The sequence below is a fragment of the Halictus rubicundus genome, chromosome 7 (genome assembly GCF_050948215.1).
Source record: "Halictus rubicundus isolate RS-2024b chromosome 7, iyHalRubi1_principal, whole genome shotgun sequence".
Lineage (NCBI taxonomy): Eukaryota > Metazoa > Arthropoda > Insecta > Hymenoptera > Halictidae > Halictus > Halictus rubicundus.
In genome coordinates this window covers 14,420,854-14,434,658 of record NC_135155.1, presented here as the reverse complement: position 1 = coordinate 14,434,658, position 13,805 = coordinate 14,420,854, and the positions used below count along the sequence as shown (strand labels likewise).

The 13,805-nt window shown below is 40.2% G+C and overlaps 1 protein-coding gene and 1 long non-coding RNA gene across 2 annotated transcripts in view; both read right to left on the bottom strand.

Annotated features, from left to right (window-relative positions):
• LOC143355660 (uncharacterized) overlaps positions 1-13,805 on the bottom strand; it is a 250,921-nt gene that overhangs the window by 176,733 nt on the left and 60,383 nt on the right. The window lies entirely within an intron of this gene.
• On the bottom strand, positions 1,251-5,953 carry LOC143355646 (coiled-coil and C2 domain-containing protein 2A). The gene is made up of 3 exons (XM_076790677.1): positions 4,205-5,953; positions 3,981-4,135; positions 1,251-3,617 (listed from the first exon to the last, which is right to left on the bottom strand). Exons 1-3 carry the CDS (start codon positions 5,829-5,831, stop codon positions 3,081-3,083), a joined length of 2,319 nt encoding a protein of 772 aa, XP_076646792.1. The 5' UTR covers positions 5,832-5,953; the 3' UTR covers positions 1,251-3,080.

The following is a 13,805-nucleotide window of genomic DNA, read 5'->3' as shown; positions in this document are numbered from 1 at the left end:
TGGTCGACGTCTCGCTGCTGGCTCGGGATTGGTCGTGCGGCGACTGGGCGTGGCCAGAGACGCGACGCTATGGAGGAAATGCTGTGTTAAACACGAGCAAAAGAACACGGGGACCTGTATTCAATGTATACCCGACAAGATCAGTGAGTTTGAATAGAAGTAATGACGCTTTAACGGGAAATTTGTCGCTCAGAGTGGTTTCGGTGGACTGCCAAGGTGGATGACTTCCGAAACTCCCTGTATAGAAATTATAGTCGTCAATAGGAGTGACGAGGTCGCCCGTTCGATCTCGTACGATAGCGTCGCGTAATGTAAGCTTAAATGTAAGCGATCTTTTTCGTGGCCGATGGCGAGGATCTGTCTTGTAAAAAAACTATGGCAATGGATCGTCGAGTCAGAGGCAGTTGCAGTCAAGATTGCACCTTGTGCAGGGTGTCCAATATTGCGAACTGAACGTTTTCACAATTGTTGAAGAAAAAAGAAAACAACAGAAAAACGAAACCGCGGGAAACAAAGCTGTTTCCCCGCCATACAAATATAATTTTTCTGCGAGGAGATTTAGGATCGTTTATTGCTTAGATTTAACGGAATATTAACGGGGATGTGATTTTTTCCGATTCTATATTTATTTATTTATTTAGACGCCTTTTGCCGCGCATAAGAAAAAGAAAATGGAAGAAAAGCGATTTGTCGTGCGCAATTTATTTATTTTCAATTTACTGTTTCTCGTAATCTGGTGCATGCTGGGAACTGAAAGCTCGTTGCTGAAGTCACCGAGGTTTAAAATATAGGGTGATTCGCGTTTCAATGAGAAATTAATTATATTGGGGGCAATGGAAAATAATTAATACCGTGGTATGGTGCGAGTAGAAGTAGAATTAGCGGATTGTTTGATGGAACGTTTGCAAATATCTCGTGAAAATGATTCGCAATGCCGATTATTCGCGCGGCACTCGTGTTTACTGGACACCCTGTATGTAGTCGCACACTGGTCGTTTAGGTAGATTACCGTATCGTCACGTAGAGATACGGTTGTTCACAAAATACCTGCAAGTCTTCAAGCGATATTGTCAATTCTCTGCTAATTTATCAATTTCGATCAACATTTTTGTGCAAATTTATTAACTTTGTGCAATATCATTGATTTTGGAAATATTCGCTACTCTCAAGCAAATTTCTCAATTTTTGTCGCAAATGATGAACATGATTGCAAATTTATGAATATTATCCGAGATAATCTGTACAATTTTATAAATCTCGTACAAAACTATTGTCTGTGTGCGAAATTACTAATTTTGAACAATACTTTAATCTGCACAAAAGTTTGTTGGTTTAATTTTCCATAAACAATGCCTTCCACTATTTTTTATATATATCAATTCATCGGTTGTGCAATAAAAATACTGCCCCCAAAAATTTTCAGACAAATTCTGAGAGCTCATTAGGACAATACACATGTGATCAACTGTACTTCGCGATCGATCATTTTAAAAAAAGAAGAATCTCGTATTCTGACACGATCAAAAACCATAGATCAAGGTGTACGCGCGTTTTGCGAACGAAAAACAATTTGCATTTTGCAGACACATGCCTAAATATTGTATTTATAAGGGAGGATTATTTAATGAATATTGTTTACTAGGCATTTGTAGAATAGTAAAAGCAAGATTCGTTCTTAATTTCTTACGAAAGTTTTGTTTTTATTTATGGTATACGCGACTGTTTTATACATATACATATATATTTCGGAGAATGTTTCGTTACGTACTGTGTAGATTAGGCGAACGTTTACACGAAGAAACATTTTTCGACGATTTTACACACACGTATCACACACTTTGTAAATGTATGGAACATTTAGGCGTGGTTATTTAAATTGTAACAATTTCTGAGAACGCAGAAACTATAAACAACGCACAAATGGAAACAATACAACTGTCAATTTTTAGGGAGATGGAAAAATTTTTACATCCGGTTTCAAGCCGATACACGATCATTGTAAAAATCTATATTTGAATGTGAATTTCAAAGAAAATTCTTATTGGTTTTGGTGCTTCGATTGTCTTATGGAATTGCAATGAAAGAAAGAATGACTTTTCTTACCGTTTGAACCACTTTGCGGCGTGTGAAAAAGAATATTACAATTGTTATGAAAAAAGAAATGCATTGCTGCGCAATGCAACAAGTATAAAGAAGTATATAATATGTTCATCCCCCATCTTTTTTTGTTCATAAAACCCTTCCAGCCATCTAATGTGTCTGCCATAATTTAATCATGCGTGTACTGAAATCGGACTAAAAATTTTGCCAATGTATAGACAAATCTTCCTCTCTCCAATTTTTATGAAAAATAGAATTGTGAGATTAGTAGACTGCGGGTCCTCATGCGAACTCTACTGTTCATAATTTCATATTTTATAAAAATCAGAACGAGAGAAAAATATCTTCCAGTTTGGGGCAACAATAAAATACAAATAATAATATATCACTAATTTCTATCAATACCCGTGTTTCCCTATATTTTACAAATTCTCATAAACGCATAAAGATCCACAGTCTAGCGATTAGAGTGCTTCAGAGAAACGAGACACGAATTTCTCACGAAACGAGTATATTGAATTTGTACACTAAGCTTTTTTACTACTTCATGGTACAATAAAATCAGGCATTTTCGATTCCATATACAAACAACATGATACATCATTCGATATTAAGAAAACCAGACTCTTGTACAAGATTTTAGTCTCCTTGACTAGATTTGTTACCGAAACTATTTGTACTTTCTTATTGAGAACGTTACACGTTCTAAGTCAACGGAATAATTACCAACAAAAGATCATCGTAGGATTCTAATATAGTCTCCAAAGTGTTTCCCACACGATATCTTTTTATATGCGAGATTTTAACGAGGGCGTGTATTATATTTAGTGATCTGTATCGAAGGCAGTACTTTTCGCAGAAATTTTTTGTGATAAACACTAGTTATTTATACTCCTTTGTATGCATTGTAACGTTCATTTTAATGGAGTATACAAGTATGTAATAAACGAATACACTGACTTGTTAGTGTATTAAGTAACTTAATCCCGACTTCTTAAAATTATCACAGCTAGCCACATCGAACAGATTTTCCCAACGTAGGGTTCCATGTGGTAGACCAGAGCGAACTCAATCGGACCAGAAATATTATGAATCTTTGTTGCATTTAATTGTTCAGCTAGTTCACTTTTACTAGTGTCACGCTTGTTCAGCACGAAGCCATGCATGTGGTAAGCTCTGTGCAGTTGTTTCAAATCCTTCTTGTCCAGCTGTGGTTCCGAAGAAGGCTCCATCTTGGAAATAAAATTTCTCAGAATGGTCATTGCGTGCCGATTGAACATTGTTGTCAGGCCAATCATGCTACGCCACTCAGACAATTGATCTTTTAAATGCTGCTCTATCTCCGCAGCATTTCTCTTGAACTGCCTAATTTCCTCCTCTGCGATGCTCAGCTCTAATGCTTGCACAGCATGATCAGTTTTTAATGATAATACTTCAACCGGTCGCCAGTCCTTGCTCGATTTCACATCGTACTTGATGTTATGGGGTAGAACAGATTTTTGTACATTTTCCCATATCTGTGGAGAAGAATAAAAGAAGAAAAGTGCACGTTGTATTATGGGATAAAGCTACTCTAGAGCACAGCTGGGTCAAATATTATGTTAAATAGAAAATACAATATATAAATAGTTGATTTTATTTGAAACCATATGTGCTCTTCAAGAAGTAAACATTTTGTTTATTCGAAAAAGTTTTTCACAGTAGAACTAACGAGCCCTAAACGAGACTGATGTATATTCCTGTATAATAATATCATAGAAGAATACTAAACAATTTCTGAAGAAAATATTTCCATAACCTCACGAATTGTAAAAGAAAAGTTTTCCATACTCTAGAGTGGCTTCACCCCTCAAACAGACATGTAATAAAGCAGTACTAACACCGCAGTGATTTATCAGACGAGACACCTTCATCAAGGGGCAGTGACTGTCGTCCAGTTTATGGTAGTTCCCCGTCTCCGGGTCCCATAGAGTGTAGATTCCATTTTCACTGAAACACAGGACAAATGCTGTCCATTTGCTTATTTGCGAGGAACCTGAAACAAGAAAAGAGACAATCAGGTTTCTTGTATCTACTTCTCAAATAATTTCTATGATATACATACCTAGCAGAACAAACGTCTGCAAGCCTAAACCTTGTAGCAAGGTAGCAAGCAAAGCAGCTCTCCCATAATGGTCTACTTTCTTAATATTCAATGCCTGGCGAGGAGTCACTGGTCCATAATGCGTTGGCAATGACGGCAAGAGCATTGCCAATTTCGCGACATCCTTTGCATTCTCTAAGTCATTGATTTTGTACGGTGTAACAAGGCATCTTGGGATTCCCTTGAGTATTGTCTGCATGGTGGTGCTCTCAATGGACTTGGTACTCGGGTAGTCCATTTTGATCAAAACATAAATCCGAGTGCACGATTGGCCAGGACTGGCTTGCACATATCCGAATAATAGCAGTGGACTGAACAAAGGAGACAATGTGATCCATCGTTCGAGTTCCTGATAATTTCTGTGGTGATCCAGGGGGATTCTGGACTCTCCAAGCCACTGTGGACCCCAAACAGGATGCTGATCATATAAACGAAGTTTTATACAGTGTTCGTCATTCTGTTTTGGTAGCTCGAAGTGCATCGTCTGCTGCCAGAGAGGAGCTGGCCCTTCCGCCACCAGTGTAGTGTGTACCGTGCTGCCCCATTCGACTTCCACAAAGGGCTGGACAAGCGCAGATTCCTCCCTGATGGGTATTTCTATTCCACGAAGGACATTCACAGTCAGAATTGTTTTCCCCATTCCGTGTCTCCTGGTGCTTGATGATGGCTCCAGCGGTCTCCTAATTTGAAACAGGTCCATAAAGGAAATATCAAACAAGGAAAATGCTGGTTGCTCCATCACAACTATGTCTGGTGGCTTCGTGTCATCTGCTTGGTCCTTTGCAGGCACAGCAACCTCTGCACTAACATCAAAGGTTAACGCTGTGTCCTCCAATAAAAAGTATTTGGCCTGCTTCTTATAAACAGGTTTGGATGATCTCAGTAAAGACAGACTGTTCTGCGGGTCATTTGGATCATTACTCAATTTATAAAAGTGTGTTGCATAGGGCTTTTGCTCTTTGGTACCATAATTACTTAATGTGATTGTGCAAATTACTGTTCCACCATGTACTCTGCCACAATTGTCGCCTATTGCAAAGTCTATTTCTACTCTATTGTTCTCAATGTTCCGCTTGGGCAATGGTAATGGTATTGTACTGGACTGTCCACCTCTGACGTGGACTTGTATAGAGAAATTATGGCATTCTGAGTTTTTAATTAATATCTTGTGCAGTTTTCTATTGAACGGCTTAGTAGCTTTGCAAATGACTTTGTTCTTGAATAATAGATGAATGGATGTAAGTTCTATTATATCTGATGAGTTGATAGTGACTTCCCGGACCACAATCTCTACCAGCTTCCCAGAGAACTTCTGTTTGGTCTGGTATTCTAAGACTCGCATGCGATCAAGCTCTAGATCCATATCACTGTAAATGAAAGGATTATCTGAGGTGTATAATCCATCCTCTGCTAACGTGGACTCTTTATTCAATTTTCTTAGACCTTCTTTTGTTGATCTAACAAGTACACTGGTCTCTTCCAACTTGTTTATTGTAGGATAAGCACAACAGAGACTGAGATCTTGCTCCGCTTTGCTTTCTGCATGTTGTGTGTACCCTTTAATAAAATCAATGTCCTGGGTGGACATTTTAAATTAATACTATGTAAATTCAACTATTTATCATAAGAAATGAAAACTGAGTGGAGAATACTGCATATGTCTTGCTTTCATTAAATAAACTCTGTGTTTACATTCTCAGTTGCCTAGCAAAATTTTAGAGCATCGAAAAGTTGTGAGAAAACCAGCTAACTGGGATTCAATGGTTTGTTTATAACTTCTTATTGCAAAATGATAATTTTTGTAATGGTAATCCTTAATAATTAAAAAATTTTTTGTATAAATAATAAAATTCAGAGAACATATCTTTGGCGACATCTATGGTGAAATTATCTAAACTACTATAGTGAAATTACGGACGAGGTATAGGAGTAGACCAATCACCATTTGGGGTTTTGTCACAGACGAGGTATAGGAGTAGACCAATCACCATATGGGGTTTCGTGTCTCACGATCTGAAATACCGACAGCGTTAACAACAACTAGATTTCTTACGCCCTCTACTCTGACGAACGATAAATCTTGTAACTAGATCCACGAGAACTTTAGCCCATATACCTATGATAAATGATGAAAATACGACTCTGAACCCAATACACGACCGTTCACTCACACGGGTGAAAACAGGTGTAAATCTAACCCGCTGTGGACAGCAAACCTAACACTAACCTAACACTTGCTCAACAGGGACAAGCTAACCCTTTCTCATTGAATGAAAAGGTATTCAGAAACAAAAACAGCGTGTTTGGATTAATAATTGAAAGAGAGCTGCCTCGAAGGTGAAGATGGGCCAAGAGTAAACAAGGAGTGCATTGAAGGACCTTCGGCTCATCCCGAGGTAGCCTAAAGTAAATTCAGACACAATTCAATTAATACACAAGTTTTTATTATTAGTACGTCTTAAATTTTATTTTAAAATGTTATCGCAAAGTTAGAAATGAGCAGCTATTAGCTCGATATTATTCTCTATTTGTAAGATTACTAGAAGTTCTTACAAATAGAGAATAATACCGATTGCCCGGGTCTCACCACGAGGAGGTTGCTGCACAAGAGACCCGAAAGGAAGCCAGAAGCAATTCAATACGCTTCCTTCTGACTCCCTTTCTCACAACGACGCTTTCGAGTCTTAGAAACTAAATTTCGCAGAGTATGTCGAGTAATTATTGCGGAGCAAATGGAGTGAGTCGGAGAAGAAGTCTCCGATTCACGGGAGATTAAAAACGAATCAGGCAGAAGGCTCTGATTCTTTCAAAGAGAGAAACAAAACCGAACCAGAGCAGAAGGCTCTGGATCGAGGGTGACGCGACGCGTACAATGCTTGCAGAACCAACTCCAGCCAGCACCGGTACCCGACGTGTCCTCACGAAGAGCGATGGCCGAGAGAAGCGTTCAAACGATACCCTAAGTTTCCCCCACCCACCTGTCGCCAGGCAACGACTAGCGTTGAGGCGACTCGGGTGGACTTACGGCAGGGAGGATTTTACACGAGTGAACAGGTCTCTCGAACATCCCTCTCAATGGATCTACGCCGAGCACCGGTACCAACCGGTCTGGTACATACAAGCAAGGTCCGACACAGCAGAAGGCTGTGTCGGAATCAAAAATCGAGCCAAGCAAAGTCAAATTAGGGCAAAAATTACTCGACATATATATAATACTAACAAACAAGCTTAATAACTAACGCACGCATGCAAGTCGAGCAATTATTGTGAGAAAAGAAAACTAAGTCAGACAAGTCTCTGAACAATGAAAGAGATAATAAAAATGGAGCAGAAGGCTCAGATTTACAAAAAAGAAAAATGAAAGAAGCGAACCAGAGCAGAAGGCTCTGGTTCGAGGGTGACGCTACCAATTGGTCACAGCAGAAGGCTGTGGCCAAAATCAACAAGCGAAACTAACAAAGTAAATCTAACACAATAATTGCTCGAGAACTAATACGAACTTATAAATACTGTGAAGTCTTCTTAAAATTCGTTGTCTTCGTTCGACGATAATCATGGTGAACTGTTGTGATTTAACTGAAACAGACTAATAATAATTAGACACAAAATGAAGTAACGCCGAAGTATTCGATGAAGAAATGAAGACCCCGTACACGAGTACGGCCTACCTACTATGCACAAGAGTGCAAATCTAACCAGCTCTCGAGACCCAAACTAACCCCGTACACGAGTACGGCCTACCTAACATGCACAAGAGTGCGAATCTAACCAGCTCTCGAGAGCCAAACTAACCCCGTACACGAGTACGGCCTACCTAACATGCACAAGAGTGCGAATCTAACCAGCTCACGAGAGCCAAACGAACCCCGTACACGAGTACGGCCTACCTAACATGCACAAGAGTGCGAATCTAACGTGCTCACGAGAGCCAAAATAACCCCGTACACAAGTACGGCCTACCCGACACAAAACTAAGAGTAGATGAAGTCAGAACTTCCATCTACTGAGGTGGCGCTTCGGGGCGCCCCGGGTTCGCCAATACCCGTACTCACCCACAGCAGTGAGTCCCTGAGGGACCTCCGTTCGGAGGAATACCAATTTAAAACCAGATATATAAATTTTAGGATAAGAACTTTAGAAAGTTCAGAAATAAATTTCAATTGGAAAGATGAACAATTCCAATCTTAAGAAACGGAACTTTTAAAAAGTTCAGGAGCAAATTTCAATTACAAATCCAGAAAAAATGTACGATGTTTATTAAATGAAAAAGTATTCCGAAACAAGAAGTGTGTGTTTCGATTAATAATTAATAGGAGGTGCCAAGAAGGCGTAGGTGGGCCAAAGGTAAACAAGGAAAGAGCGAAGGAAAGCAGGAAGGACCCTTGGCCCACCCCATGCAGGTTTAAAATAAATTCAGACACACAATTCAATTAAATACACAAGTTTTTATTATCAGTACGTCTTAAATTTTATTTCACAATGTTATCGCAAATTATAAATGAGCAGCCATTAGCTCGATATTATTCTTTATTTGCAAGATAATAGAAGATCTAACAAATAGAGAATATTATCGATTGCCCGGGTCTCACCACGAGGAGGTTGCTGCACGAGAGACCCGAAAGGAAGCCAGAAGGAATTCAATACGCTTCCTTCTGACTCCCTTTCTTACAACGACGCTTTCGAGTTTTACAAACTAAATTTCGCAACGTATGTCGAGTAATTATTGCGGATAAAAAATGTGTGAGTCGGAGAAGAAGTCTCCGATTCACGGGAGATTAAAAACGAATCAGGCAGAAGGCTCTGATTCTTTCAAAGAGAGAAACAAAACCGAACCAGAGCAGAAGGCTCTGGATCGAGGGTGACGCGACGCGTACAATGCTTGCAGAACCAACTCCAGCCAGTACCGGTACCCGACGTGTCCTCACGAAGAGCGATGGACGAGAGAAGCGTTCAAACGATACCCTAAGTTTCCCCCACCCACCTGTCGCCAAGCAACGACTAGCGTTGAGGCGACTCGGGTGGACTTACGGCAGGGAGGATTTTACACGAGTGAACAGGTCTCTCGAACATCCCTCTCAATGGATCTACGCCGAGCACCGGTACCAACCGGTCTGGTACATACAAGCAAGGTCCGACACAGCATAAGGCTGTGTCGGAATCAAAAATCGAACCGAGCAAAGTGAAGTTACGGCAATAATTACTCGACATTTATACAATACTAATAAACAACCTTAATAACTAACGCACGCACTCGAATCGAGCAATTATTGTGAGCCAAAAAAAAAAAAACTAAATCTGACAAGTCTCTCAACAATTCCAGAGAAAATAAAAATGGAGCAGAAGGCTCAGATTTACGAGAAAGAAAAATGAAAGAAGCGAACCAGAGTAGTAGCCTCTGGTTCGAGGGTGACGCTACCAACTGGTCACAGCAGAAGGCTGTGACCCAAATCAACAAGCGAAACTAACAAAGTGAATCTGACACAATAATTGCTCGAGAACTAATACGAACTTATAAATACTGTGAAGTCTTCTTACTATTCGTTGTCTTCGTTCGACGATGATCATGCTGAACTGTTGTGATTTAACTGAAACAGACTAATAATAATTAGACACAAAATGGAGGAACACCGAAGTAATGGAAGAAGAAACGAGTCTTCGTACGATGCGTTGTCTTCGTTCGATGATAAATTTCTGCAACTGTTGTACTCAATCTGAAACAGATTAGTAATGATTAGACATAAAACAATGGAGGAACAACGAAGTATAAGAAGACGATGAAATAAAGACAAAACGATGACCCCGTACACGAGTACGGCCTACCTAACATGCACACGAGTGCAAATCTACCAGCTCACGAGAGCCAACCTACGACCAGCTCACGAGAGCCAAGCTAACCCCGTACACGAGTACGGCCTACCTAATATGCACAAGAGAGCAAATCTAACAGGCTCACGAGAGCCAAACTAACCCCGTACACGAGTACGACCTACCTAACATGCACAAGAGTGCAAATCTAACGGCTCACGAGAGCCAAATCAACCCCGTACACAAGTACGGCCTACCCGACAAGAAACTAAGAGTAGATGAAGTCGGAACTTCACTCTACTGAGGTGGCGCTTCGGGGCGCCCCGGGTTCGCCAATACCCGTACTCACCCACAGCAGTGAGTCCCTGAGGGACCTCCGTTCGGAGGAATACCAATTTAAAACCAGATATATAAATTTTAGGATAAGAACTTTAGAAAGTTCAGAAATAAATTTCAATTGGAAAGATGAACAATTCCAATCTTAAGAAACAGAACTTTTAAAAAGTTCAGAAGCAAATTTCAATTAGAAATCCAGAAAAAATGTACGATGTTTATTGAATGAAAAAGTATTCCGAAACAAGAAGTGTGTGTTTCGATTAATAATTAATAGGAGGTGCCAAGAAGGCGTAGGTGGGCCAAAGGTAAACAAGGAAAGAGCGAAGGAAAGCAGGAAGGACCCTTGGCCCACCCCATGCAGGTTTAAAATAAATTCAGACACACAATTCAATTAAATACACAAGTTTTTATTATCAGTACGTCTTAAATTTTATTTCACAATGTTATCGCAAATTATAAATGAGCAGCCATTAGCTCGATATTATTCTTTATTTGCAAGATAATAGAAGATCTAACAAATAGAGAATATTATCGATTGCCCGGGTCTCACCACGAGGAGGTTGCTGCACGAGAGACCCGAAAGGAAGCCAGAAGGAATTCAATACGCTTCCTTCTGACTCCCTTTCTCACAACGACGCTTTCGAGTTTTACAAACTAAATTTCGCAGAGTATGTCGAGTAATTATTGCGGATAAAAAATGTGTGAGTCGGAGAAGAAGTCTCCGATCCACGGTGGGTGAAAAACGAATCAGGCAGAAGGCTCTGATTCTTTCGAAGAGAGAAACAAAACCGAACCAGAGCAGAAGGCTCTGGATCGAGGGTGACGCGACGCGTACAATGCTTGCAGAACCAACTCCAGCCAGCACCGATACCCGACGTGTCCTCACGAAGAGCGATGGCCGAGAGAAGCGTTCAAACGATACCCATTTCCCCCACCCACCTGTCGCCAGGCAACGACTAGCGTTGAGGCGACTCGGGTGGCCTTACAGCAGAGAGGATTTTACACGAGTGAACAGGTCTCTCAACCATCCCTCTCAATGGATCTACGCCGAATACCGATACCAACCGGTCTGGTACATACAAGCAAGGACCGACACAGCAGAAGGCTGTGTCGGCGTCAAAAATCGAGCCAAGCAAAGTCAAATTAGGGCAAAAATTACTCGACATATATATAATACTAACAAACAAGCTTAATAACTAACGCACGCATGCAAGTCGAGCAATTATTGTGAGAAAAGAAAACTAAGTCGGACAAGTCTCTGAACAATGAAAGAGATAATAAAAATGGAGCAGAAGGCTCAGATTTACAAAAAAGAAAAATGAAAGAAGCGAACCAGAGCAGAAGGCTCTGGTTCGAGGGTGACGCTACCAACTGGTCACAGCAGAAGGCTGTGACCAAAATCAACAAGCGAAACTAACAAAGTAAATCTAACACAATAATTGCTCGAGAACTAATACGAACTTATAAATACTGTGAAGTCTTCTTAAAATTCGTTGTCTTCGTTCGACGATAATCATGGTGAACTGTTGTGACTTAACTGAAACAGACTAATAATAATTAGACACAAAATGAAGTAACGCCGAAGTATTCGATGAAGAAATGAAGACCCCGTACACGAGTACGGCCTACCTACTATGCACAAGAGTGCAAATCTAACCAGCTCTCGAGAGCCAAACTAACCCCGTACACGAGTACGGCCTACCTAACATGCACAAAAGTGCGAATCTAACCAGCTCTCGAGAGCCAAACTAACCCCGTACACGAGTACGGCCTACCTAATATGCACAAGAGTGCGAATCTAATCGGCTCACGAGAGCCAAACTAACCCCGTACACGAGTACGGCCTACCTAACATGCACAAGAGTGCGAATCTAACGTGCTCACGAGAGCCAAAATAACCCCGTACACAAGTACGGCCTACCCGACACGAAACTAAGAGTAGATGAAGTCAGAACTTCCATCTACTGAGGTGGCGCTTCGGGGCGCCCCGGGTTCGCCAATACCCGTACTCACCCACAGCAGTGAGTCCCTGAGGGACCTCCGTTCGGAGGAATACCAATTTAAAACCAGATATATAAATTTTAGGATAAGAACTTTAGAAAGTTCAGAAATAAATTTCAATTGGAAAGATGAACAATTCCAATCCAAAATAAATCAAACGAAATTGGGACGCAACAACATAAAGGCTAGGGTCGCCCCGGGTTTGCCAATACCCGTACTCACCCACGGCCCCATCCGTGAGTGAGCCCCCTGAGGGACCTCCGTTCGGAGGAATACCAATTTTAAATCAGATAAATAAATTTTAGAAGAAGAACTCTTGAAAGTTCAGAAATAATTTTTAATTTGAAAGTTGAACAATTTTAATCAAGAATAAATATAGCGAAATTAGAACGCAACAACCTACAAGCTTGGGTCGCCCCGGGTTCGCTAATACCCGTACTCACTCACGGCCGCATCCGTGAGTGAGCCCATGAGGGACCTCCGTTCGGAGGAATACCAATTTTAAACCATAAACACAAATTTTACAAGGAGGACTTTCGAAAGTTTAGAAATAAATATTCGATCGAAAAGATGGACAATCCGAAGCAAAAATAAATCGAACGAAATTGGGACGCAACGACCTACAAGCTCGGGTCGCCCCGAGTTCGTTAATACCCGTACTCACCCACGGGCCCGGCCCGTGAGTGAGCCCCTTAGGGACCTCCGTTCGGAGGAATACCAATTTTATGTTAAAAATATAATATTTCAGAGTACGAAGTTTATGTAAAAAATATAATATAATTTCAAAATACCAATTTTATGTCAAAAATATAATATAATATAATAAAATTTCAAAATACCAATTTTATGTCAAAAATATAATATAATATAATATAATAAAATTTCAAAATACCAATTTTATGTCAAAAAATAATATAACGTAATTTCAAGAAAAGAAACTTGTGAAAAATTCCGAAGCAAATTCGAATTAAAAATACAGAAATAATAACACTGTCCAACAAAATTAAACTTTTTTCGAGTTTTGCAATACCTGTTGGGTGATTCTTATACACTTTGTCATCCTAAAACCGAATCTGAAAGTAGAATTGCTCCATCACGCAACGTTTTCGAAAAATTTTGGTTTTTGTAAAAATGCCCGATTTTGATACGAAACGACGTGTTACGCAAAAACTAAACACGCGAGAAAGTTCAAATTTGAGTCAAGAGATAGAGGGGACTCTCCTCTACATATTCATATAGTCAATTATATTTTTACGTACTTCCTAATAGTTGTAAATGGTTGTTAAAGTTTGAAAATGTGCCGACGCGGGTACTTTGTACGCTCTATTTTTGTATTTATGTGAAAAATCCTTTATCTAGCAGGAATTTACTATACAGGAATGCATTCTACAGACATTTCTGGTAAAGAAACCATTCACGA